Below are 23,620 nucleotides of genomic sequence, written 5' to 3'. Positions count from 1 at the left end.
TATCGACACGGATTCCTAAATTGGAAGAGTTTCTTGAGATCTTGTGAAAAAATGGTGCACAAATATCGAGAAACAAGAAAGTTATCGCGATTTGAATATTTTTTTAGCGGTAAAAAATGAAGCTGCTGGTAGAGGGGAACAGCATAATTTTCTCTCGTTTAATGATAAATACTTCAGGATTTTGACGAAATGTTTTCCAAACATACAAGTGCATGCTATATCGGGGCTCTTGATATTTGATTGATGTAAAATGATGCAATTTTTTAGTTGGCGCAACATTCTGCAAATTTCTTTGACTTTCAGAGCACGTGAATTATTTGAGAAACATCTAATTTGTTTTCAATGTTGACGAATATAATCCTAGTCCTAGAAAACTTAAAATAGATGGCGGTTCCATTCATAAGCTGAAAATTTACAAATCAAAGCTGTTCCTTCATTAATAATTCCAGGACTTAACTGACATGAACGATTTCTCTTCATCGATCCTTTCTTTCGATAATAACTTCGCAATTGTTATATTTCTTGTTAACGAAGCAAGATTTATTGATTCTACAGCACGAAAAGCAGAAAATGAATCAGTTTTATGCATAACAAATAAAAAGAGCAACGATGAAAAGAAACCGATTAATGCAGATAAACACAATGCAATGTTTCCTACTACAAATTAATGCGCTGAAAGATCATTCTCGTCGTTGAAAAACTTGAATACGTATTAAAGGAAAAAAATAGGTGAAGAGTGATTGAACACTATCACTTTGATTTATGTGCATTTAAATACAACTATAAGTGAAGAAACAGTTCGGGATTAACGTTCTTACAAACTACAATGGATGAAGATTAAATCATATTATTTACATTCCATATAAAGCGTTTCAACCATAATACAAAAAGAGTAGAGATAGATATTTGAAAAGTAAAATCTATGGTATGTTCGAGTTCAAAAAAAAAAAAAATAATAAAAAAATGCACCAGCAAAAGTGTACGCCAAAAATTTATTTTAAGTAGAATTTTCTTGAAACTTTCAGGGAATGAACTTATACATATGGAATATGTTTCGACATAATTACATTATTCAATGTCCATTCCTTCGCTGAAAGCCCGCACCTTTCCCTTAAGACCCCTCATTACATGTTGTGCAATGGTGAAGCCAACCTTTTTGGTCACTTTCATCCATGCTTTCTTCAATTCCAGCTCGTTTTCAAACACTTTGGACGATTTTCAAACTTTGGCCCTCATTATAGCCCAAAATATTTCCACCGGAAGAATTTCTGGGGAATTTGGTGGGTTGGCGGTTTTTGGTACAAAAACAACGTTATTGTCTCTGTACCAATCCAACATCGATCGCGCGTAATGGCATAATGCCAGATCCGGCCAAAATAATGTCTCGTCTCCGTGAGACCACAGGAAGGGCAACAGACGCTTCTGGAGGCAACCGGGGCGGTAAATTTCGCTGTTGAAGGTACCCGTTGTAATGTACGGTTTACTCAGTTTACCGTATTGGCAATAGGGCAATATTCAAAACTGAAAAGGCAATAGATGGCTCTTTTTCAATGGTAGTAAAAACGAAATCCTGAAGCAAAGAAAGCACCACGGAAGATGAACTAAACACAAAAAGTTATGTATTCACTTTACACTTGATTTCTAAACACTACTTTTTTGATTCAGTTTCCTAATTGACTTTTTAACGAGAAACTTGCGACGATCGACGCGCCACCATAATTCATATATCGGAGGGTATTAGAACTAACTTGGAGGTGATGATTTCGCAATTTGGAGGTTAATATCACCTCCAAACACTAGCGATTTGTCGATGAGATGTTGACGCTTGATCACGAATTGCAAGCAATTTACGATTTTCATTATTTTCCATACGTTTTGACAGTTATCCGACTACCATTCTTCCATGCGCTTATGTTGAAAGTTTGAGAAATTTGAGAATCTAGCGTAGCGCGATCAATGGGTGGAATACAAACATCAGTGTCGCCGCTCGGCGGCCGGTAAGAGAAACTGAGTGCTCGAATGGTTGTTGTCTGTAATATTTGCCGCTGGCGCCAACTGTTAGCGTATGAGAACAAAATAAACAGTCGCTACCCTATTGGCCTGCCAGAGCAAGTGTTGTTTGGTAAATTTACCCATTTTTTCTTCCTTATGTCTTCCGGAACATCAAACCGTGATTTGGCAACGTAGAACTCCAATCCCGGTATCTACACATTTCGGTTTCGTTAACTACTCTCGATACAGCTTCCTTGTGCGAAATTTGGCCGCTGTGTTTTGTTGATTACGCCGGTTCGGTGCCTTCCGGACCTTGAATACACGAAGCCCAGCTCGTTTCATGGTAGGCCTTCAGAGCCACGTCGCGAAACGAAAGATAGGATTACGTTTGAAATAATCCAACACCTTCCGGGCCTTCACAGGGTCAGCTGTCTTCGATTTTCTTTCACTTCCAGCCCGCCGCTCGGTCGTCTGGGACTCCGTAAAAGATTTTACCACCCGAGAGACAGTTGTAGAGGTGATTCCCAGTTGTCTTCCGATCCATCTCATGCTCGCAGTCGGATTTTCCATGACGGCGCGCTAAATTATCCGGCCATTTTCTTGTTGTTTCAATGTCATTTCAAAAATCCCTGAACCGATTGTTATGAGATTTTGCACATGTAAACAATACACTCCAATCTAGTTATACCTAGATTTTCATCAATTTTTACCCACAGACAAAAAAGTTATACACATATAAAAATGGTGTTATGCTGATTCTCGAATTTTCTATAGAACACGACGCTTCTTAAATACACTAGTAATAATTAGTTTATAAAAAAAGGTATGTCTGAAATGGACGAAAGAAAGTAACATTTCCAAACTCCCGTTTTATAGAACCAAATCCTGGTTGCGCTACTGCGGGCACATATGATGCAAATGCAATGATTTTTCTAAGCGTATAAGCAAAAATAAAAGCATATTTACAATTTAAATGAGAGTTTGGAATGTTGGCCGACATATGTTTCAGATCGGATTATTGTACATTCTAAATAATCACAGAATGTTGCACAAAATGCCGACAAAACTGTGATGTAACCTCTGCCGCACATACTGCTTCACAATCACCGTAGCTAACTATGGTGATGCTATGCTAAGCTAACTATATGAAAATTTAGTTTACGATTTGAACTTCCAATTGGTTTCAAATTATTGACTTTTTACATAAATATAATTTTTTTTTTCTATGAACTTTATCAATAGGATGAACGCTATATAAAAAGTAATATGGACAAAAACTGTTTTTTTTTTGTAATTAATCGCATATGCCATTTTTGAGTGTATACCATCCAATTAATTAGTTTGCCAAATGCAGTGGTCAACCGTTCCGAATCATTCTCTAGTATTCGGCGCCACGCCGGAAGCAAAGCCGCCAAAGAGTTCCCATAAATTGATGATTAACCGTGTTCCATCAGCCGCTTGATTGCCACTACCACACAAATTGTCGTCCAGTATGCCATATGTACATGCTTATTTTTCCCTCCTTTCAGCTGCCCAGCCGGGAACGGTATGCTACAGTCACGCGCACTGTCACATGTGGGACACCGAGAGCCACTGCGACTTTCTAATACCAAATCTGTTCGGCCGGTGTCAATGCACGTCCCCGGCTCGCCAAGTGGGTCCAACCTGTGTGGTGAAATCTTCATCCGTTGTTTCCGTTGTGGCAGACGTTACCGAACGGTTACCCATAGTAAGCACAACTCTTCTGCAAAAACCGGAAGAAATTGTGGAGTTTATCTTGACGACCCCAAAGGATTATTCGGTTGTAGTGGAGGAATCTGTCACCAAGGGACAGCCGACAGGCGATGAAGAACAACAACAACAGGTGATGGAACAGGCCGAAGAAGTTGTTCAAGTAGAGCAAACTAGCGAGGAGGGTGAGGAAAGTACGACGGCCAGTGGAAGCTACGACGAGTATGCAACCAGCGAAGAAAGTGTGTCCTATGATGATTCTAAGAGCACGTCCCATATGCAAATGTATGAAAATACGGAGAAGTACACGACCTTAGAGCAGGAAGCAGAAGAAAACTATCAGAACAATGTTGAACATGAAACAGACGAGACGACTTCCTATCAGGAGTCAACTGATTACGATCAATACTCTTCAGAGGCTTCGACTGCTGGACCAAGTGAGGAAAGCTACGAATACGAAAGTGCTAGTCACGATGGAGAAGACTCGGAAGGCTATTACCAAACTCCTCAGAATAAACACCAATACCCCCAACAGGTGGAACTCCTAGAGAAACACAACCACATCTCTGGAGAGGACCATTCTAATTTAATCGAAGGAGAAGACGAATCTACCCCTAAAGCCAGCCAAGAATACTACGAAGCCTCAAACGATAGTTCAGAAACGTACTCCACCAAACAGGAAGACACTACAGTTGAACAGACGACAAAGCTAGACGAAAGTACACCGGAATCTCTCACAAAAAAACAGGACACCGAAAATGAAGTTGACGCGACCATTGTTGAACAAACAACTCCAACCATGGTTCGATTGGCAAGCCGAACGACCATGATGGAACCGGAAGCTCCCATATCGACAACGGTCGCCACGCTTCTGGCCGAAGCTGAACCAACAACCACAACTAGTACTACACCAGAACCAACGACGACTAGTACTACAACGACCACGACCGTTTCACCCATCTCTAGTACAGAGGGCAGCATCAGAGTAAAGCACCAAGGTAAGTGAAGCTTTCGTAGCTTTCCGGTTGAACCAAGAGCGAAAAAGAGTCACGCTCCTTTCTCTTACACCAACTTTTTGAACTTCCCTCTACTCAGGCATCCGGACACGTGTTGATCTGGGCGATGGGCCAATTTCGCTCGGTTTGGCGTGCATCAACAACCGCCAGTGCCAGCTAGCCGATCCGTACACCCACTGTAACGAACTGGGCAGGTGCGACTGTGCCCACTCTCAGCAACAGCAGCAGGGAGCGGAGGATGTATGCAACGCGGCCCGCACCGGGTGCTCGCCGGGAACGTTTCAGGTGGGTTTGATTGATTTATTGGACTGAATTCCATTTATGTAAAATTGCGTGAATATAATGCATTGCAATATATATGCATTTATAACTTTACAATGAAATGTTGTCAACACACATATGAAAAAAATGTATTTTTTATGAATTTCAACTTAGGCTAAACTAAGCGAAAATGTAAGAGGTAAGATAGGTACGCTTCATGATGGTCTTAGAAATGACTTTTTGAACATAAGAACTCTGAAGTATAATGAATCAACTAAGACACGCAGTTTTATGATAGCAACTTGTATTTCAACCCCGATAAATACCTTATACAAAGTTTTGAGTCCAACAGCAATGTAAGAGTTCATCCTAGAGCTCTATTGAGTATTAGGGTGAAGATAAAATCAAGCCAAAACTAAATGTTTCGAGAGCACAAATCTAGAGATCCAAATATCCTATTTGATCGATTGGTCACTCGCTGGAGTTCATCAATCGATCAAGCTTTCAACGTAAAACCAAAACGTTCAAATTTAATAAAAAAAAATCAGCACATGTCTTGTTTTGAAATCCGGACACATTGTTAAGCCTGCTTCAAATTCCGGACACTTTTGGTTCAAAAGTCTTACATTTTAATTATATCGATATTTTCTTATTGAAAACTGTTAACTCCTAAGCTTTGGTGTTAAATTGATATAACATCAAATCTTAGGAGTCAATCTATTAAAACTCATTTTATTTTGTGGAAAGTCAGAATAAAAGTTAGAATATCACGAATATTTGGCTCAAAATTGAGTAATGGAAATCACCAAGCCAGATTCAAAAGTGAAGGACTGTCGCTATCGGTGTTAAATGCTTCAGCACAGTATTTAAATTTGTTCTTTTTTTCCATATACTTATTCGCAGTGATGCATTTTGAACTGAACGCGTTCCTTTTTTTGAACGAGAACGCAGTAAACATTGAACTCTCGTGCAAAATTTTGTCAATGCTCAAGAACGCCCCATTCGCTTATGAATGCACACTGCAGCTTAATCTAATCTAATCTAATCTAATCTAATCTAATTTAATCTAAGCGCTTGCACAGCCTATATTGAAAGGCATCCTGGAAATACCTAGATATGTTAAGGTATTTTCTTGTCAGCATTAATATTTGCAGAACATCTGTGATATTATACAAATATTAAAATGGCCAGGCCCACTGTGCAGACTTTGGGATTGAAGACAACTGAAAAATTACGACGATCAGGTCATTCACGAATGAATAACATAATAGGCGAAAAATTTTCAAGTTTTAAAAAGAAGAAACGGGGACAACCGTACCAACCGTTTCGATTTAGGATTATAGATAAGATCGTTGGGAGTGGCGTTGCTAAGAAAGTTAATGCGCACTCCATGCTTGTATGTTCTCCTGGGATGGGACACAGGTATTTCCTCCTTATGTCCTGGCTCTAGAGCCTTGGCTTAAGCGCCTTTACTCGCTCTCTGAAACGAGAAGAAAACTTATTTCGACCCTTTCCCACTATACAATAATCGAAGCAGTTTGCTGTTAAAATGATAATAAATAACGATCATGATATGAAACATCATGTTATACAGGGTAATTATAATAAATAAATCAAGAATAATGGGAATATGAATACATGTAGTTGTTAAACTTCCACTCGGCTGGTTAGCCGTAAACCACGTTTCATAATTAAAAACAAGTATGAATACATGGTTTAGCTCACCAAGTATGAGACCATGTGTTCAATGTGATTAAAAATTATAATATAGATGATTTGAAACGATCTTACCAAATTTCATTTGTGTACCAACTATTGTATGTTTGCTATCCTGGATCCCGCTGTGTTACCACCAGTGGTTGTATGTTACACTTGAGGCAATGAACGATAGCTTTACGATGGCCAGCGAAGACACAATTTTCCGTTTCTGGGAACCAATGGTGTACTTCTTTTGCTTCCGTGCGATGGATCCGACGTAGCTCCGACGCCTAAACTTGGATAAACTCTGTTTTCATGTGTCGATAATTCCACGATTCAACTGCATCAATAATATCCGGATAATAAAACTGGCACACTGGGTGTGTTAACTGAGTGTCGTTCTTTTACACAACAGCGAATACTAAAAGCTGTATCTCTTCCGATCGGAACCATCCAACTGTCACATTTCTTCGGAAAAGCTCCTCAGTAAGAATGACTGCTCACACTAAAGTTTGGTCCATATACTTAAATGTTCAACTTTATAACACAATAAATGCAGGAAATCATCAAAAAACTGAATATTAAAAAAATAAATTTCTTAAATTTGACGGATGAAATTTTTCACGTCCTCTATTGAGCACTGCACACTTTTCTGAATGCACACTGCAGCTTAAAACACGAAAAAAATACATCAAACTATGTCGAATTCATATCATTCCAAATTGATGGTACCATTTAGGTTTCCTAGCATATTTTGTAAAACTTTCGCATAGAAATGTGTTGTGTAAGAGCATTGGGAACAATTTTCCTTCCGCGTTCATTTTTCAGCTCCCATGGGTTCATTTTTTTGAACTGATCAATGTTCAAGCCTACTTGATCCCTCGTTCAAATATTTGAACTGGAACGCAAACTGAACGCGTTCAAATGCAACACTGCTTATTCGTTAAGTTTGCTGAAATTTATAAACTGGTATCATCCTCTAAAAATGACATGGATAACTCATTGAGCATTGAATGCAATGAATCGCTCGTCCGTTTGTTGCATAGTAGATCAAACTACTCCGGTGCGTCATGAGACTGGGGTTCGATAAACTTCGTTCCCTACAGGATCGAGCAAACGTAATAAGATAAACTATGTAAATTATTCTGTTAGGTCTTACCACTAATTTCGTTAATTATATATATTCTATTATAAACGAGTGATCACATGAGGATGCAATAGTGCAAGACTATCACTGGTATTCATGAGGCATTTGGTAGGTTTTACGAGATGCAACAATCAATTGAATAAATTCACACTGCACGTAATTTTGCTATTTAGCTAATTTATTCACATAGACTCCTAATAACCTATTAATTTTCACTATCTATTCTCTAATTTTTTTGTAACTTATGAGTTTCAATTCCATGCTTAATCTTTCTGATAAAAATGTGTCCGGTATTCGAAGCATAATATAGTTTTGCAATGAAAACCGGACACCAAGATTTATTGCAATAATCTGTCGTTTATGGACTTTCACTTCACTGCCAAGTGTTTAGCAACGTTATTTAACACTACCCTGACAACCAGAAGTCGCATAAAAATTCACGTTATAACTCGTTTATTCATACAAATTACATCAAACCCGCAAAACACGGTGGATGAAATCGTCAGATTGATGAGTTTCCTCGCATAAAACGCTTTTTTTCTTAGTTCATTCACTCGTACAAAGTAAGTCGGTTCAATCCGTAGCAGCTGTCAAATCAACATTTGTTATCATAAGTTAAGTCCCATAAGATCACAGGTTAGTTCAATAGAAAATTTATACACTCGCATTGTATGCTATTATCCATCACATAATATATGCACGTATATTGCCACCACTTTTGTACGTAGAAGGCCTTTTCGCGACATCTAATAAGTGAAATTTTGTACGTACAAAGCCTCCAGGTGATTTCGTTATCCGTACATTTTGGTTGTTTTGGTATTTATTAGACTTTCGTCATCACTGCCAACTTTAAATAAATCCACTAGTGAAAATTTGTCTGAATTGCACATTCTGATTCTACCAATCTTAGCTGGTCGACAAAGAGGACATACAAATTAGTATTCAAATTGACGTGATTTTGTTTTACATTTAATTTTGATATTTAATTTTTGACTACCTACTGTGATGTAAATACAGTTAAAATGTTTATATAAAGTATTAAAAATAATGTGTACAATCAAATTTGATTAAATGGATCTGGCTTATCAAAAATGATCAAAATGTTCAGAGTGTCCGGCTTTTGAAGCGTCCGGGAATTCGATGCAAAACGGCACCTAAGGTTTACTTCGAAATTTTGTACATTTCCTTACAAATTTTGGGCACTATTATGGCTGAAAAATTTACAAAAAACATATGTCAGTGGCGTACACAGGTGGGGTTTATTAGGGTTAAAATGTTGTGCAAGCAATAAGTAGCGTCTTTTTAAATTTTATGGACGATACAATCGTTAGATTCTATTTGTTTCACTTGCTTTCAGTTTCCTAATTCATTGAATAACACTTAGTCCAGTCTGACTGACCATCTCTTTTCTCGATCTACTTTATAACTGACCTGTGAAAAGAAACTGATTTCCAAGCACGCCACAATTTTTTTTGCTGAACTGTTGTTTAAGAACACTGACGTTATGTGAATTTAAATAAAACAATTGTTCCAAATACTTAACAATCTAGAAAAGTATGAATTAGCAAAACTTCAGAGTTCAACTAAATCGAAATTGATCGCATTTTAAAAGTATGACTTCAACATAGTGATTTAAGTTCTTTTCAATATAATTCCTTATATTTCATCTTTAAAAGCAAACTGCAATAACGCCTTAATGTTGAAAACTTTGCTCGCTAAATAATAAAACTTTGAATAAAGAATAAATCCTAAATGGGATTATTTAAAGCAATTTGCCTTTTTGCCAAATTCTGCAAAAAAAACTCAAATGTGTCAAAACAGGAGATTTATGATAATTCAAAAGTGTATGAATTATATATTGTGGTTTTCAGTTGAGTGATTTTCTTTTTATTAATGCGTACTTTATCCTGTCAAATACTTTATATGTTTTATTATTTTAAATAATGAAGCTTCAAGAAAGTGAAGAGTTTCAATCAAAATTTTGGATTCAAAATATTTGCAGTACCGTAATCCGGGGGCAAATTGATCACTATTTCATAACTTTTTGCTCAGTTGTCCTTCAGAATTCAAATATTGTCAAATAAATTTCGGCAAAACCAGTACTACATCGATCTTCATCTGTTTATGTAATCGATTTTACATGAAATGATATTTTACATATTATAAAAATAGTTTTAATATCCAAAATTAGAATGACGCACTGGGGCGAAATTGATCATCATTTAAAAAAGCAGGTTTAAGAGTAAAAAATTCCCCTATCTTTTAAATTTGGGTCTCCTGAATCTGAATATGATGTCAAAAATCTTACAACTCTGGTATTTGATCATATTATTGCAAAATCAAACTTTGAAAATCTGCCTAATACGCCTAAATGTAGGCAATTTCCCTTGAAATGAGCACATTATTTGAGAATAAACGATTTTATGAGCAAAACACTATGCTTGCTATACTGTATGATATCAAATATGAGTTAAGTAGTTCATATTAAAGTTTACACAACATTTAAAACACTCATAGTTGACATGTAGGCATGGCACTAGTGGATTGTTTAGCATTGACATTTCCAACTGTATTGCTTACACCTTCAAAAAGTGTGAATATTTCTATGCAAAACTGACACTAATTAAAATGAAATAGTTTCAAATAATCATTAGGCATCTATAAACTTGAAAACATGGAATGTCTTTGGTGCCAACGAAACCTTCAGCATCCTTGGGAGGAAATGTTTTTCGGTACCAACCTGATCAAATTCGCCCCAGTGATCAATTTGCCCCCGGTTTACGGTACCTTATTTTGAAATGATAACTGTTTGCTTAAGACCAACACTTTTTCATTATTTTTTTTGCCCATGAACCATCAAAATTTGATAAAATTGAGTCGAATTGCTGGTTTATACAATTTTTAGGTTTGATGCACAAGTTTAAAACATATAATGATTTCAAACATTGAATAAATTTATCATGAATTGATCAAAAAGTGAAGTTAAAATGCTAAAAAAAAAATTATCCGAGGGAACATTGTTCAGATTTTAGATTCTTCAAAAATATTTTATGTATCTTCTATCTTCTATATAAATAAAAACATAAATGGTGTTTGTATGTTCTTTCACTGTTGCATTATGCAAGTGCTGCGACGTGTTTTTGATGAATATTTTATGTGGAAATCCACCAGGAAAGTTGGATCTAATCTGCAAAGATTGTTACTACACAAAGTATTTTACATTTTGAAAGCAAAACACACGTCAACAAATAGTTAGATTGAGAATTCAATATTACTAATTATGTTTAACCTTCATCCAGCCAACATACTTTTCACATGCAAAAAATACACTAAAATGTGCATAACTTTTTTGTTTCTCGATGGATTTTGTTGAAATTTTCAGAACTTCCCGAAAAACTCTTCTAGTTTATGGTCCAGGACACTTGGGAATATGGTTCACGTGGTTCCGGAGTTATTCCGGATTGTCTTGGGGTACCAAAATTGGCCACATCGTCCATTCAACGGATATCTCAAAACCCAGATGAACTAGAAGGTTGATGTCTTCGGCAAAGTTGTTCAGCAAACTAAGGGCTATCCGTCAGTAACAATCTTAATTGGGAATTTATTCGCTAGGTGGCGCTAGTTACAAATTTTCTTCAATCTTCTATATCTCAAGATCCTGGTGGGCTAGAAGGTTGGTGTCTTCGGCAAATTTGTTTAGTAGACCAAGAGCTATCTGGTAGTGATTGGGAAATTATTCGCTAGTTTGCGCTAGTAACAAATTTTCTTCAATCTCCTATATCACGAGATATTGATAAGCTAGAGGTTTGGTGTTTTCGACATAGTTGTTCAGCAGATCAAGGATTTTTGGGCAGTTGCAAACCTTATTAAAATTTAATCCCCATTATATGTCTCGAGATTCCGATAAGCTAGAAGGAAGGTGTCTTCCGTAAATTTGTTCAACAGATCAATATCTATTTAGCAGTGCAACATCCGGTTGAGAATTCATCCACTAGGTGTTGCTAGCAATAATGTTTTAATCTGCTTTATATTGAGATCGTGAAGAGCTAGAAGGCTAGCGGTAAAAAATATTAATGATAATTCATCTGCTAGGTGGCGCCAATAACAGTATTTCTTTTCTATGTATTGAGAAAGTTTATATGTTCGGCAAAATTTTTTTTTTATTTTGGCATGGTTTGATTTTGGCAACACGGGAATACATATGCAAAACAATGGATCATGGGTCAGTCAACAATCGTGCTAATCTCGAAATTTCTGTGAGCCGTCTTGAAACTTACCGTGTTCTATTTAATTCGTGGTCATTATCACGTTGATAGAAGTTTCAATTGAAACAACCGTTTAATTTTGCACGGTTTGATTTGGGCATCATAAAGGTTTTTTGGCATGTTGCCAAAATCGAACATGCATTTTATATCTGGCGGTGAAAAATTTGATTGAATTCATCCGCTGGAAGGTTGTTGTCTACAGTATATATTTCTAGACTACGATGGTAGGATTTTTGCTATCCTTTAATCCTGATAAAATTCCTAATATTTTAAGAATATACTATCGGCTACGATTATCCCTATAGTTGAGCAAAATAATTAAAATCGTTTAATTTTTATTGAGAAAAATATTTCACTAGAAATTTCCCGAATATCAAAACGTTTGTTTGATAAAGACGCTTGTGGGGATTTTTGTTTTTCTCTATTATGTACAACCGGTACTAAAAATATTTCTCTGAATATATTTTTAATATCGTGAAGTGTATAGTTTATCTGGCCAATTTTGCCATACAAAATGATTCCATATAGCTTTTTGATTTATGTGCATATATTTATAAGCATTACGCGTTGAGTATCGATTTTTTTGGTACAGGAATCCCCTTCAATTTTGATTATTCATGGAAATAACTTTTCACACAATCCCAGTAAATTAATGTTTTCGATATCGAGTTAAAGAACATCAACTCACGGAGTTTTTAATAACTCAAAACTCAAAAAAAATCAACAAGTTTTGTTATCAGTGACATTATTTGTTATTACTTAAGCATTTACTTGTACTCAGACTGCTCTAACTTTAAACCTTAGCGGTGAGCATCAAGTTGAGCATTTAAACCGTTGTCTATAACATTTCTGTTGGATTGTTTTAAGGAAGATTTTTGTTGCTTGAAAAAAATCCTAAAAGACCGATATTTTAGCGTACGAGGATCTTGGAATAAAATTCTTCCTCAAAAATATACGGCAGTGCCATTAAAACTCAAACCAACTTGATCCCTATTAGGTAGATTTCAGCCATCCAATATTATTTGTCGAAAAACTAACCTTCCTGCTTATCATGTTGTTAAATTAGATAAGTTCTATGAAAATATCACTAGAGATATCTAATGAATAAAATTTGAATCAATTGCATTACCAGTTCACCAAATTCAGAATATTGGAGAGGTTACTAGCACCATATAGCGAATGAATATTGGTTCAGTTTTCCATTTCAGATTGCCCTTGATGTATTGAACATCCAGTGTTGGTACATTGACACTCAAATCTCAACCATGAGGTTCTCCCACAAAAGCCAAATCTTTTGAGATATGCTTCGAAATTCTCACGAATGATTTTTGGATGCAAAATCACTTGCTCACGCTCATGCCGTCGAAAATATTCAATCATGAAACACATTGAGTGTCTGTCAAAACCCAATGTTATTGTTTACATTAGAAAGGTTCGTTATAATTCTAGCAGGAAAACTAGGAATTAGGACTCTACACAGAAAGAAAAATCCATGTAAATATCAGCGAAAAATCATGCACAAATGGGAATGCCAGATATGTCGCAAATTTACATGATACATCGTGTAAAATTATATCAACATCGTGAAAATTTATGCGAATTGACGCGTAATCGGTTAGAGTCCATGCTAGATTACACGATGTTTAGCGGAAACTTACATGATGTTGATGTAATTTTACACGATGTGACGTGTAGATTTGCGACATATCTGGCATTCCCTTTATGTGCACGATTTTACGCTAAAATTTACACGGATTTTTCTTCCTGTGTATGTGGAAATGGACTCGGTATAGTCGTTAAAACATACGCTTAGGACTTGGGATACGACCCATCTAAGAGATAATCATTACAAATTTTAGTGACGACTTCCTTCTGAAGGGAAGTAAAGCCGTTGGTCCCGAGATGAACTAGCCCATAGCTCGTTATTTTTCTTGGCATTACGTCTTCACTAGGGCAGAACCTGCTTCTCAGCTTAATGTTCAGTGAGAACTTCCACAGTTATTAACTGAGAGCTTTCATTGCCAAAGTTGCATTTTTAGTATTTGTACATCGAATGGCAGGTACGATGATACTCTATGCCCAGAGAAGTCAAGGAAATTTCTCTTACGAAAAGATCCTGGGTCTACGGGAATCGAACCCAGATGTCTTCAGAATGGCTTTGCTTTATAGCCGCAGACTCTAACCACTCGGTGAAGGAAGGTTGTAACTGGCGCCACCTAGTGGAGAAATCCTCAACTAATTTTGTTATTGCCTGATAGCCCTTAATCTGATGAACATCTTTGCCAAAGATACCAACCTTCTAGCTCATCAGGATCTTGAGATATAGAAGATTGAAGAAAATTTGTAACTAGTGCCACCTAGCGGATAAATTCCCAAATAAGATTGTTACTGACAAATAGCTTAGGGTCTGCTGAACAACTTCACCGAAGACACCAACCTTCTAGCTCATCAGGATCTTGAGATATAGAAGATTGAAGAAAAATTGTAACTGACGCCACCTAGCGGATAAATTCCCAATTAATATTGTTACTGACGGATAGCCCTTAGTTTGCTGAACAACTTTGCCGAAGACATCAACCTTCTAGCTCATCTGGGTTTTGAGATATCCGTTGAATGGACGATGTGGCCAATTTTGGTACCCCAAGACAATCCGGAATAACTCCGGAACCACGTGGACCATATTCCCAAGTGTCCTGGACCATAAACTAGAAGAGTTTTTCGGGAAGTTCTGAAAATTTCAACAAAATCCATCGAGAATCAAAAAAGTTATGCACATTTTAGTGTAGTTTTTGCATGTGAAAAGTATGTTGGCTGGATGAAGGTTAAGATCACTAGAACTGCCGAAGACATTGATAATTATCAAGTTTCTAAAGAAACTCAACATTTTCTGCAGTAATTAAATCTTGCTGAAAAATCATAAATATATGTATGATTAAACCGTTTTGTGCAATCTCAATTTAGGTAAAACGTCTACTTGCTGGCCATATCGTTCATGAAATTCATATTACGCATAAATGTTTGATCAGGTTATTACAATTTTATATCTTTCAGTGATACCTCACTTATTTATTTGATAGACTCGAAAAAAAATTCAAAACCCACAAGAAAAATATAAACTGAAAAAATATTTTATTTTTATCAAGGATATTTAAAAAATAAAACCTTTATTGTAAATTACACCACAACCCCTTTTAAAATATTAATTCAATTTCTACCATAGAATCTTGATAAGATAAAACTATTTAGGACAAAGTTTCATTAGGAAGAAATGTTTAGTAAAAAAGCTTTTCTAAAAACAACTTTAGATCTTTTTCCAAAAAAAAAAGTTTTTTCGTCGGAATAATTACGTCATGGTGATACATTTACCATTTTGAAATTAATCTAAACCATAATGATTAGCACGATCACGATAAGTAGCAATTTTTTAGCTATTTCAAGTAGGTAATTTCCATTAGTTGTTCGCGGTTCTCCGGGAAGAGCAATAAGTTTTTGACATTATAGGCCATACTTCTCTGTACTTATTTTTCTTAATGGAAAACCGCGAATGACTTATGGAAATGACCTATTTTGTTATTTTATTAATAAATTTTTGGATTATACTTTAAATAACTCGAAAATGGCTACTGGTAGAGAAGTGATTGTGATAATCATTATGGTTTAGAATAATTTCAAGATACTTAGTGTAGCATTCAAACGTATTTATTTAGACAAAAAAAATAAGTCTGTGCCAGTTCATGCGGGAAGGTGTAGGGCTGTTATAATTTTTATGGCAGAGAGGTGCTGTTTGGTCAGCAGACTGCCTATGTATCAGGCATAAGGAAAGGCGTGCTATAGTGATGGAAGAATGGAAGCGTAGGAAAACTTTTTTTTTTGTCTGTCTCGGGATCTTCCAAATGCTACGAACTATGATAGGTCAACTGTTATATATTTAGAGTGGAAGATACAACTACAAAGTACGAGGAAAGGGACGGGCCTGGGATTGAACCCATGACCTTCTGCTTATGAAGCCGTCATTTGTATCCTATCAAGATTCTACACGGTAAAAAATCAGCACCTTCGATTGAATGGATTGATCACTTAACTCAATTCAAAACATCAATCACCACGATTTGAAGAGTTCTAACTTTGGATTTGCTCTACTTTCTCTAGCACTAGACTCTGAAGTGAAAAGTCGTTGATTTTGAACATCATGTCTTTTGTATAAAAGCAATCATTGACAGTTCGTTGTAGAAAGTGATTGAGATAAATTCAGCCCCTTTCAACTGATGCGAGTTAGTGTCGAGGTAAGATACAAGATTTGCACTTTGAATATTGAAGGTTTAAATCCGGGTCAGGCAGAAACGTTTAGTTTAACTTTTTTTTTAATCAAAACATGCAACGTTGCATTCAAGTACTATTACCTTGAAATTGTCAAGATTTAAGAGTAGTGCAAATTCAAATGCAGAACTATGGATAGCATCGTGTTTATTTTTAACCGTGTATGGTAGAAATTTAAAAAAAAAAGTAAAACATTGGGTTTTTGTGTCCTCCGATATAAAATGAAAGAAAATTAGAAACTATAATTTTTAATATAGATTGCATAGATAATCTCATAGGCCATGAAAACACTGATTCTACCATACTGAAAACAATTGTGAAATTTAAATCAAATCGAAGATCATCAAGGTCGATTTTTAATTTTTCCGGCTCAATTTGGATGGAATTCAATCATTCTTGCGCTCTTGACGAGATCTATACGCAGGTAAATTTCTGCTGAAATTATTGAAGTAATGATCATTGTTTCGAATCTTGTGATAATTTTTTAGGATGATTTCTGATGAAAATTTCAATGAATTTCTAGAATGTTTTTTGACGAATTTCTTGAGGATTATTCGTTTTCCTGACAAGTTTTCTGTTGGGTTTTTAAAGGATTGTCCATGTTAAAACTTCCTTAACAGGCTTTTGTAAGAATACGTGTTAAACCCTTTCCAAGGTTATTGGTGGACTCTTATCAATTTGTTTAAGCTGTGGTAAATAACATATATTACATTTTCATTAAATGGTCATCATTTTATTTTTTCCAAAGAAATTTATCCTGAACTTCTTAACAGGTTCCTTGCTGTATCTGTTTTTGATACCTTGTAAGATCATTCGCGGATTCATTCGAATATTTCAGTTTTCGATTTCTTGGGTGAACGTTGACAAGTATCTGATTTTTTTATGTTACAGAAAATCGCACTGCACAACATCTGGAATAACAAAATAATTTCGGGATGGGTAATTTTACATTTTTGTGGCAAAATTTATCTGAATGGTAACGCTCCTACATGAATTGTACTATTCATGTAGTGTAATGGATACCAATGGCTATGGAGATTTTTAGACCAATGGCTATAGAGGTTTTTATTTCTTGCATAACTTATGATTTCGCTCTACAAGCCATTGGTAACCATGTGTGTAGCTCATTATTTCCGAGCATTTTATCGGATTTACACATTATTCGACAACGCTATGGTGAAGAAAGGATCAACAACCTGCTAGTGGTGATGGTTTGAATACTTATTTATTCATTTTCTCAGAAACAGCGAGTTACTAACGTGGTTACCAATGGCTTTTAGGGCGTTATTCCAGATTAAGTGAGATTTGATACCAGCCCAGAATGAGTTGTTTCAGAAAAGTATATCCAGCTGCTTTGTCCAGCAATGGATAATAATTAAATTTAATTTTACTTAATAATCATCGATATGACTTAACACCGTTTTATTTCCTTTTCTTTATGATGTATTGAAGTTACCCGATAGAAAACTTCAAATTTGGTCAAATTCTTTGCTTCCATGAACTTAAATTTTCCGAAACATCATGGTGATTGCGGTTTAAATTCGATCTGTTTCCAGAAGCTAGTGTCCCAGTCTAATTTTCAAATAAACATGATTTTTCTCTTCCGACATTTCGACTATCAAGTTCGAATCTTTTTCAGGGGAGGTGCTATCTATCATCTCAAATTGTAAATCTAGTGACTGACAACTTGAAATATTTTTTTAGCCGTCATTAACACTGTGGTACACTGTGCACTGAGAGGTTGGTTGTCACATTGAGCCTAGTTTTAGGCCAGTGCAATAAAAAATAGCTCTAAAAATCTCATCATTCCACTAGAATCCCGTTGGAAATTTCCCTCATATCCATCATCAACATCATCGTGAACAGGATTCTCTAAGATTGGTCTGATATTTCTTTGGTATATGCTATGATTCCATAGCATATAAGAAGGATTCCTCGATATCCAATTGAAAATAATCGAGATGTCCTTTAAAGTGTTCCAAATTCCACTAGGGATCTCTCAAGAAAAACTCGATATAACGCTGCACTGCCCATAATCGCATATCAGTCACATTCGACATTTTTGACAATTTCGAGTTAATACCGTAGAGAGCCATCAAATGATGTATACTTTCGAGCAATTTACTAAAATCTGTGATTTTGTTCTAGAAAATTCGAAAAAAAAATACCAAGTTGTTTTGTCACATTCGTGAATGTAACCGCATAACAGTCACATTGAGATTATGCATGAGCCTCGTAATGTAGTAGCAAAGAAATTTCTAGCCGAACTGTTTTTAGACTCTTCACCCAATATACGATATGAGCTGAACAACATTTCAGCCTCCAATAAGCACTTTTGAATTCTTGGTAATTTTTAGAAATTTTAGTTTCTTCCCATACTGACACAAAATGCACACTTGGTGTTCCATTTACTCAATGCCTACTTTTGTCGAATGTTACAAATATGCAGTTATGGGCAGGCTGCACTTCTCCCTGAAAATTCTTATGATCCCGGTTAAAAACACTAGGATACCGTTGGAAAACTACAAAAGCCCTCTTGGAATCCCCAATGTTTCGCTGAAAAGTTTCAGAAAGCCGCTAGAAGTTCCCAGTTTTGTTGAGATTTTGCTGAGCATTATGTGTGCGATATCTTATCTTAGGATTCAGCTGGAAATTATCAAAATAACGCTATTTTAACTCAGAATGCTAGTATCAAACTTGATTAAACTAAAAAAAAAATCTAAACAATCAGTTAAGAATCCTCAGGATCTCTTTACGGATCCCCATATTCCGCTGAATACCTATCGTTCTTGTTCTATCGTTCACTACCCGCCATGGAATCGTTTCATCGAGTATTGCACTCATTTTGAATACCTTTTTCAACACTAAGCTAAAAATCACTTCAACACCCATCTGTGGTCTCTGAATTATAAAATATTTGAGGCAGCATTCGGTTGGGTGATATCATACTTTTGGTGGCTAGTGTAAGTTCAAAACGATATCTTAGGAGTTGTACAATAATTACGTAAAAGTTTATTGGAAGAGGGACGGAGTATAGTTCTTCTCACGCACCACACTTTTTTTTAACTTTCATACAAAAAATCTTACCATGGAGCAACTAGGGTTGTCATGTCCATTACGGCTTAAATCAGCCGACAGTGTTTTGAAAATATACTGAAGTTCGTAGACACAAAAGTTAATTTGGGCAAATTGAGATGTAAAATTGTGGAAAATAATGGAATCGTTCTGGTGGGCGGAAGCCCCGACTCCCAATATGCTAGACTGGGTGCTTTAACCAACTACGCCTGGCTCTGCAGCGCAATTAGCCAACCTGGAACCAAAGTCCGTCACGACTCCACATTCTCCTTCACAACTATGGGGGACAGAATGTTTAAAATCGTCTCACGTAATCATTGCTCGGAAAGTGAATAATATTGCATCGTATAGATCTTCTTCTTCTTCTTGGCATTACGTCCACACTGGGATAGAGCATTCTTATCAGCTTAGTTTTCAATAAGTGCTTCTGACAGTCTCCTTTACCAAAGTTGCCATTTTTGCCTGTGTCTCGGTTAGCAGGTACGATGATACTCTCTACCCAGGGAAGTCAAGGAAATTTCCATTACGAAAAGATCCTGGACCGACAGAGAATCGAGCCCAGACACCTTCAACATGGCTTTGGTTTGTTGCCGCGGACTCTAACCACTCGGCTAAGGAAGTCCCCAATCGTATTAGATATCATGTATTAATTACGCATAGTTTATTACTCATAAATCAAAACTAGCTTCTAACAATTTCCATAATCCATTTCCAGTGCCGCTCGAGTGGGATTTGCATCAGTTGGTTCTTCGTGTGCGATGGGCGCCCAGATTGCAGCGATGCCTCGGACGAAGAGTGCAACTTCTCGCTGAAATCCAACATCACCAACTGCCCGGCCCTGTCGTTCCGTTGCGAAAAGAGTGGCCGATGCATTTCACGTGCCGGTATTTGCGATGGGAAAATCCAGTGCCCTCAGGGAGAAGATGAAGTCGGCTGTGATTTCCGCAAGTCACGCAAATGTCCGGAGCATACGTTCATGTGCCGAAGTGGCGAATGCCTACCGGAGTACGAATACTGCAATGCGATCGTTTCGTGCCGCGACGGAAGTGATGAACCGCCGCATCTATGCGGATCCCGATCGGTGCCCAATTTCTTCGTGAAGCTGCTGTCAGGTCCAAGCAGCCGTAGCAGGAACTACTGCCCGATGCGATGCGGAAACGGAAATTGCCGCTCAACGGCCATTGTGTGCTCCGGAAGAGACGGTTGCGGCGACGGAAGCGACGAGGATAGCTGCTCGGTTTGTCGTGAGTATATCGATTTTCGATTTGGGGGGGTGGGGGGTTAAAAAATTTATAACCGCTGTATGTTCATTTTCCATAGCGTTGTGAAATATGAATGAAGGAATGTTCTTAGTCCATTGTAATGGTAAATGTTCCGAAGCTCAGGTTGACCCCATTTTCACTCCCATTTTACCGACTAATGTTTAATTGACACCGTAAATTGTTCTTATTATCACATTCATTAGATTTGTGGATCACTATTAATCGATTAGTGATTTGCTACTAACTTGTTTACATGTTATTATACTTGGATATATGACATTAATCCAGCATATGGGTCATTTTACACCAAGTATCAAACAGCACGTGTAATCGACCATTAAGGTAAAACGTTCATTCACTTATAAAAATAAGGTATGTTGGTTGGTTTGACTTTATTAACGAGATTTTTAGCCCTGGGCTAGTTCATCTCGGGACCAACGGCTTTACTTCCCTTCCGAAGGAAGTCGTCACTATAACTTTTTACGTCATAAGTGACTATGTCGGGGGATAGGATTCGATCCCAGGTCCTCGGCGTGAAAAATAAGGCAAATTTGTATGCTTATCGGGATCGTACCACCTCTTGGACCTTAAAACTTCCCCTCGTAATGGAAAATAAATCCATAATTTCGTAGAAAATTGATCGATGGATCTAGAAAGAATATATTTTTTTTCCGAAACGTGAATGCAGGAAAAAAAACGTTATTACAGTGACGCTGATGTTTTTTCATGAAATTTGAGCAGTCGCATGCCTAGTTTTACGTTTCATCCATGTTTGTCTATTGACTCACCGGAAATGACCCTAGAATCTAACCTTTATCATATGATCAAATTGTCAATATTGAGAGATATTTAGTACCTTACATTGCGTGTCTGTTTTTAGACATGTTTTGCATTTTGTGTGACCTCCATGATACATCCGAAAAGAAAAATTCGATTTCTTACAAATTTTGTATAGAAAAAAACATGAAAGGGTTAAGCATCACTTTATGATTCCATTTAAATAATTCAATGCTTATCGTTTCCCAGGCTGTCCTGCACCATCCAGCACGTACGATGCAATTGCGGCCCCTTCCATGGCGGTAGCTGCTTCTTCCCACATCACCAGCAGTAACAGCAGGTCCCGGCAACGAAACCGGACAGGTCGAATTACCAGCAACTGGCACCATCAGCAGCCACAGCAATAGTAGAGCTGCAAATCTGAATGAAAGTTTCAGTTTTGTCAGATCTAGTAGCAGCAGCAGCGAAAATACCCACTCTCGTTAGTGGTGCTTCAATATTATTTATACAATCTGTAAGTTAGTCGCAATCGAAATTTTAGCCTATTTCATCAAGATAAATTGACGCGCGTCGTGGATAAGCGTGTACCCAACATCAGCCGCAAGAGTAGTGTGCAAAAAGCATCGACCTAAATTTAATCTTATCACTCAGAGTGCCAACCGCAGCAAAGCTTAAAACACAAAAAAGCACATTACAGTTCGCAACACTACACTATCGGCAAGATTGTCACGCTTGTCGTCGAGTAGTAGCTCTGCAAACATTCTCTAGAGATGGAAACGACGACACATTCCTTCCGGCGTAGCCTATCGCAAAACTTATTTTCGCTACGCGATTTGCAGCTGAGAATTAGATTCGCTCGAGTGGTTCTCATATGCATTCATATAAGGGGTCGTACACAAATTATGTCACGCTCCAAGGGGGGGGGGGGTTTCAGACATACCGTGACAAGCCTTACAAAATGTTTAACAGACTTATACAAAAAGTGTGACAAGAGGGGGGAGGGGGTCGAGAAAAACGAAATTTAGCGTGACATAATTTGTGTACCATCCCTAACTGACGCCGAAGAACCGTAGGAATTGCATTTCTGGACAGCTTAGAATTTTTATACATACGCTTGTTTTACAACTTTATTTTTGGTCTTATCCAACATTCAAGCAATTATTGATGTAGAGTAAATCCTAAATCAAGTGTCCAGAATGCCAACCGATACGGTTCGACTGGGTAGCTCCAGTGAAAAGAACGCAATAACCAAGGCGTTTTGTTTTAGTTTTTGTAGAGCTTAAGTCAGAGCGGAAAATGCGAAGGTTTTTCTGTCATTTCCTTTTTTTTATTTTATTTTATCCCATACGACTGAAGCGCCTCTCGGCTACGAGTATTTATAGAGACAATATTGTACATAGATATTTAATGACTATACTGCGGCTCTAGTATAAGGAAAGGATCATTTACACTTGCTCTTGGCAATGTCTTATGCATCAGTTAACGGAAGATAGTGTGTCACAGCGTAAGTGAAATGAGTTCTCGATGAGGATTGGAATGGCAAAAATTACAGTTACAAACGTAGAAGGAAATCTTCGGATTCTCAACTATATACTAACTTCTCCGGATCGGCTAGTAATTAATATACAGTACATTTCTAAATATAGAATCACATTTCTTGGAGGTACGACTGTTATGTTGATGTTTGAGGTTATGGCTTTCAGTCTTAAATAAAACTCAAAAACGGATTTTTGCTTACATCCGACGTTTCGGACACATGTATTGTGCCTTTTTCAAGGATTAGCTGTGTTCCGTTTTATCGTTTGCCCACAGCATAGGCAGCATTTGTCCAACAGCATAAAACGAATTTCCCGTTCGGGTACTATACGGGAGTAGAAATCCGAAAACGATCCGGGTCGCAGAACTGAAAACGCAGTTGCCTGTTTTGGCGCCACTTTTACTCAAGAGTAAAAGTGGCGCCAAAACAGGCAACTGCGTTTTCAGTTCTGCGACCCGGATCGTTTTCGGATTTCTACTCCCGTATAGTACCCGAACGGGAAATTCGTTTTATGCTGTTGGACAAATGTTGCCTATGCTGTG

The 23,620-nt window shown here is 37.1% G+C and overlaps 1 protein-coding gene and 1 long non-coding RNA gene across 2 annotated transcripts in view; one reads left to right on the top strand and one right to left on the bottom strand.

Annotated features, from left to right (window-relative positions):
* Positions 1 to 21,954, top strand: part of LOC5566295 — a 74,721-nt gene extending 52,767 nt beyond the window's left edge. Inside the window, exons 3-6 of the mRNA XM_021840834.1 lie at positions 3,522 to 4,721; positions 4,819 to 5,024; positions 20,218 to 20,746; positions 21,791 to 21,954. Of these exons, the coding sequence (XP_021696526.1) occupies positions 3,522 to 4,721; positions 4,819 to 5,024; positions 20,218 to 20,746; positions 21,791 to 21,948 (2,093 nt within the window). The 3' untranslated portion in view covers positions 21,949 to 21,954. The remainder of the gene's footprint in view (positions 1 to 3,521; positions 4,722 to 4,818; positions 5,025 to 20,217; positions 20,747 to 21,790) is intronic.
* LOC110675536 lies at positions 21,732 to 22,462 on the bottom strand. Its single transcript, XR_002499578.1, has 2 exons — positions 22,019 to 22,462; positions 21,732 to 21,961 (listed from the first exon to the last, which is right to left on the bottom strand). It is a non-coding gene; the product is annotated as an uncharacterized LOC110675536 (long non-coding RNA).
* Between the last annotated feature and the right edge of the window lie 1,158 nt (positions 22,463 to 23,620).

The sequence above is a fragment of the Aedes aegypti genome, chromosome 2 (genome assembly GCF_002204515.2).
Source record: "Aedes aegypti strain LVP_AGWG chromosome 2, AaegL5.0 Primary Assembly, whole genome shotgun sequence".
NCBI lineage: Eukaryota > Metazoa > Arthropoda > Insecta > Diptera > Culicidae > Aedes > Aedes aegypti.
This window is presented reverse-complemented; position numbering and strand designations above follow the sequence as displayed.